The 5,092-nt window shown below is 47.7% G+C and overlaps 1 protein-coding gene across 1 annotated transcript in view; it reads right to left on the reverse strand.

The window, feature by feature from the left end:
- AMBRA1 (autophagy/beclin-1 regulator 1) overlaps positions 1–4,828 on the reverse strand; it is a 5,227-nt gene extending 399 nt beyond the window's left edge. Inside the window, exons 1-6 of the mRNA XM_010181468.1 lie at positions 4,571–4,828; positions 4,258–4,316; positions 3,340–3,523; positions 2,501–2,673; positions 1,657–1,723; positions 1–1,080 (exon numbers count right to left, since the gene is read on the reverse strand). The exon at positions 1–1,080 is cut by the window's left edge and continues 399 nt beyond it. Of these exons, the coding sequence (XP_010179770.1) occupies positions 1–1,080; positions 1,657–1,723; positions 2,501–2,673; positions 3,340–3,523; positions 4,258–4,316; positions 4,571–4,705 (1,698 nt within the window). The 5' untranslated portion in view covers positions 4,706–4,828. The remainder of the gene's footprint in view (positions 1,081–1,656; positions 1,724–2,500; positions 2,674–3,339; positions 3,524–4,257; positions 4,317–4,570) is intronic.
- Positions 4,829–5,092: the final 264 nt, after the last annotated feature.

The following is a 5,092-nucleotide window of genomic DNA, read 5'->3' on the forward strand; positions in this document are numbered from 1 at the left end:
CAAATTGGAATTGTTTTCACTGCTGTGTGGAGTCTGCTGATGGGAGGGACCAGGCCGATCAGGCTCAATGTTGTTGTTGAGCATTTCTTGAGCCTGTTGCGACTGGCTGGGCTCCCCACCAATCCCCTGATCTAACTCCTGAAGCCGGTCATATTCCAGGAAGAATCGCCTCAAATCACACTGGAGCTCATTGCGGATGCTGGCCGGATTGCTCGGGCCAGCGCTACTACCACTGTCCGCCTCAGCCCCTGGGGCCAGAAAGCCCCTGCCTTCTGTTGCAGAGGTATAGACTGATGTCTGGGAACCTCCCTCCTGTTGCCTCAGCACTGACAGCAAGCTCACGGAGGAGGCACTGGTCCTAGGGGGAGGCATGGCTTCCAGCTCAGACCGAGAGCTCATGTTCAGCACTGTTCTGGACCAGTCAGACCCGCCCAAGCCCGAAGCCATCTCTCTCGCAGACTGTTGGTACCGGGACTGGTGGCCTGCCAAGGGCCCGCCGAGGGACCGCCGCGTGGGGCCCAGGCTAAGGTTGCGCAAGGTGTTACCAGCAGTGCTGCTCTGCACTGTGCTGAAAGCAGAGGGCCTGTTAAGTATCCCCTGCTCCTCCTGTGCTACGGAGGCCTGCTCTGGGGGTTGATAAGGCTCTGTCTGCACAGAGGAGAAGGAAGTGCCCGTGGCCCCAGAAGACGTGGAGGGTGCGTTTTCCTGGTGTGGGAAGAGAGAAGAAGGAAGTCTTGCACTAGAGCATCGGCTGCAAAGGCACAACATCCCCAGGTGCTGGCAGCACTCTGCTGTGGGATAGCTGACACGCTCCCGGAGCCTGTTATAGACAGATGCCCTTGTGTTCTCACTGGCTGGAGGCAGAGGTGGTGGTGGTGGAGGCGGTGGAGGGGATGGGGTAGCAGAGTCTTGAACACTGTTTTGCTCTCCCACCTGTATGCCAGAAGAGCGGGAGGACAACATATGCAGGAAGTTGTGGAGGAGAGGTGTGCGCCTCACAGGCTGAGACGGGAGGATAGCACGCTGGCGATAATGCGGCATCTCTGTGCTGTCCACGGAGATTTCCACTTCCTCATCACTCTGTAGAGGGAAGCAATCAAGGTTCAGTCATCTCCCAGCAAAATCTTATACCTCCAAAGAAACAGCAGAAAGCCAGCTACCATCCCAGATGGATGAAGGAGTCCCTTCCTAGAAGCCTTGACTTGCAGGAAACCAGCTGACTCATTATTTCAAAGTTTATTTTATGGATCCAAACAATCTTTTCCTACAGCCTAGTAGGGTTTTGACAATACACTGTTCATACCAACAGAAGCATCAGCATCTGAGGGTCAGCAGGTGTGGGGAGCATTGTTAACACCTCCTGCAGCTTCAAATCCAGCAGAATGTCACAACAGAGCTGAAAGAGCGGGGCCATTGGGACATCTGTCCCACCACTAACGAGACAATGAGGACAAGACAAATACATGGGAGAGTTCTTTAATAGCCCTTCACATAGGACAAGAGCATTCACATAACCAATTACAGTGAGACAGAACTCTGCTTAGAAGGACTTTAGGTTTTCAGAAAAGCACAAGGCTGCTTAGGAACAGACCAGGGTTAATATATATAGAGTATCTTTAATTAGTCAGTCAATATAGGTACTGACATTCTCCTTACCTGCTGGTTAGAAGGGTTAACAATTGCTGTGAGCAAGTAGTGTCCCAAGGGATCAAACCGTACCAGCCTAAAACAAAAGCAGAGCCAGAGTATCAATCATCAGTTCACATTCCACATTGACACAGGAAGCTGGACACAGCAGGGAAGAAAATCTCATGTGAAATATTTGCAATGAGAACATTACTACATTACCATCATCTTCTGAAGGATGTCAAAAAGTTTACGGATTAAGAAGAAACATACTTATCTAGCTGAAGACTGCAGCTATTTTATAGTCCACAGCAACACTATAGAGAAGTTAAAAGCTGGAAGCAAGCACTGCTGTATCAACTGAATAGCCAGGAAATGAAGGAATACATACATATATATTACAAATTGGAATTTGGTACAAAGGGAGAGATTAACCTCCCTTGAACGTTACATCATTATCTTATTTTAAACTGCTCAAAAGAAGGCATCACATTTCCAGAAACGCAGTTCCCTCCGTAACTGCACCAAAGTAACAGTTCAACACTCTTCCAGCAGCTTCTGGGTTCTCTCATTCCTATGGCTGACAAATTTAATTACTAAGCTTACAAATGAACATGAAGTAGATCCTGGGCATTTATTTGACACACATCGGTCTACAAATACGCACAGTCAAGCTGATCTACTATTTCCAAGTGCTTTTATTTCTGTGCACAGGATTGTTTTAATGCCACGTGGGTTAAGGAGCTGCAAGCAATGCTTCTCTCCCCTGTCTCATTGCAGAGGGTACAGCATTCCAGAGGAAGCCCCCACACTTCCTAGATCTGACCATTTTTCACACACAAGTGTTTCTTTCTCTCGAGAAGCAAGAGCTCACCTGACTCGCTCCATTTCACTGGCTGTTTTCACCACTGCAAAAGGCTCCCGACGACTCCAGTCCCAGAAATGTATCTCATTGGCAGTTGCAATCAGCAGGAGCTGAGCCGTAGGATGAAAAGCAAGCGACGCAATGGCATTGTTGCTATCTGTGAACCAGCTCTCACTTCCACCCTGAGTGAGGAATCAAGAATCACAAGCAATTTATCACACAGTTTGAGACCATTAGGTTTCCATGTACATGCCATCTCTCCAAGACTCTGCCTAGAGCATGGAAGTTACAGACTTTCTTGGCAACAACAGCCGCTCTCACAGAGGACAGGCGTCATGTCTAGAACCTAACACTACCTGTAACAATGACCATAGATGTTTTAGTAGGTAAGCGTGTCTCAAGCAGCCTTTAAAGCTGTTACACTTCAAAGCAACCAGTTAAATACACATATTTTGTCTCTGTGCCAATCACCAGAGCAGGCAGAACTGTCAGAGCAGCAGCTTCTCTAAGAGTTCAGATGTGCTCAGTGGAATGAAAAATGGCACATCTTTCACATAACCTAAATAGACACCTTGCACAAAGTTCTCCAGCATTATCTGTACTCCTCTTATGAAATAAGCAGGCAAGGTTAAGAAGCATCACCTACCTGGCAGGACTGAACAAAGAATCTGTCACGTCCTCTCTAGACAGGAGAGGATGGCTATGATCTGTTCTGTGCTTTTAGAGACAGGTCCCAGCAAAGCTTCCTAACAGCCCTCTTCCCAGACAAGATTTGGGAAACAAACTCAGACAAAACCGGTCACCACCCACCGAATACCAAAGGCACAGATATTTCAGGAAAGACTTACATGTAAATCCCAAATTCTAACCTCCCCATCTAGGCATCCAGAAGCAATGAGGCCCGGGATGGTGGGATGGAAAGTGACACACCAAGGAGTGCGGCGATGTCCAACCAAGGAATGAACGCACTTGCCCGTTTTCACCTCTGTGATGTAGATGTTGTGGTTCACATGTGTGGAAGCCATTAGGGTCCTGGGAATGCAGAAGACAGGAAAAACATTAGCATGAGAAGAGTACAGCAAAAGCAGATAGTGGTTAGCTTCATCTCAACAGAGTCTGTTCACACCTAACCCAGCAGCTCTCTCACACAGAGCTTAAAGAATAAGAGGCTACTGTTTCACCAGTGGCCACAAAGCTTCCTGTAGTCAGATTTCAGGGTCCATGCAAACATGAGCTCATCCGATCTGCAGGCACAAACTTGACCTTGAAAGTCAGAGTGAACATGCAGCTCAGAAGGAACTCCTAAGTGACAGTTTGGGGCAAATAAATATCCCTAATTCTCCATACCATCTCAACCACTGTCAAATTAAATGACAGTAAGAGATCCCACCTCCGTTTTGGTTTCCAATACGCACGTTACTCTGCTCTGTTCTTTAGTCCTAGATATCCCAGTGGGTGTGCCACACCACTTGGCATGTTGTGCTAAAACACCCTTTACTCCCTCAAGTTTCTTATGAAATCCCACGGTGGCCACACGGATCCTTTTTCCTCAGAACCACGTATGACTTGGGTACCTCAGAAATTAAACACCAACTATGCTCGAAGCTGTGAGATTAGGAAGGTGTGCACGTTCCACCCATGCATGTCAGGAACCAGAAGTTTCGCTCGGCTGTTCAGGACTGGACGAGTCAACGGGCACAAGCCTCCACCACTTTTGTAAGTGTAAGGAGACTGCTGAAACAGGGAACGAACTAGGAGTTAATTACCTGTCTGGACTAAACGCCAGCAAGAAGGTGGAGCGTGGACTGTCTGGTAACTCAACTTTCTGAAAAAGCCAACAAAGCAGGAAGTGTTGCAAGTGTCATATGATCATACTTTAACTGTAAGCCACACAGACAACAAGGGGAACCCGCTGCAGGAACATATCTAGTATCACATCACTGCAGGAACTGAACAGAGCCAGAGAGCATATCAAGTGTAACACATCAAATGCACAGTCATGAGACAATTCATTTCATATCCCTGCCTCCCTTCCCCCACTCCAGGATCAAGCTATGCACCTCTATCTCACAACCTTACCTTGCCCTCCCATTTCATCCATCGAGTTTTATCCTCCACCAACTCCTGCAGGAGCCGCTGAGCACCCAAGGCTTGGGTACCCCGTTCCCTACCCCACAGGATGCGGACCGCATTCTTCTCCGGTACAACCTTCATGGCTCTCAGCAGCCAACGTTACACCAACTACTGGGAGAAGACACCAGCAGGTTCCAGATGACAACCACCACCAAGCTACAAATAGGCTGTCCACATTTCAATTGTTTCTCTTCATGGAAACCTAGAAAGAGAAGAGAATTATAAGGAAGGCAGCTTTTACCTTGCTCACCTGGATGAAGCACGAGCTTTGAATCCCAAAAGACCAAATTTAAGAGAAAAACCAACCTTCTCCCACAACCTTTGCTAGCTTCTTCCATTACTGAGGCCCAACTTTCACATCTCTGTAGCCAATGATTACTTCAAAAGGTTTTTCGAAAGCATCCAGCCTTTGCCCTGCACACATGCCCTAGGCATACCACACTTAAAGAGAATAAAAAATTGGCCTTG

This window comes from Mesitornis unicolor, unplaced genomic scaffold (genome assembly GCF_000695765.1).
Source record: "Mesitornis unicolor isolate BGI_N332 unplaced genomic scaffold, ASM69576v1 scaffold22283, whole genome shotgun sequence".
Lineage (NCBI taxonomy): Eukaryota > Metazoa > Chordata > Aves > Mesitornithiformes > Mesitornithidae > Mesitornis > Mesitornis unicolor.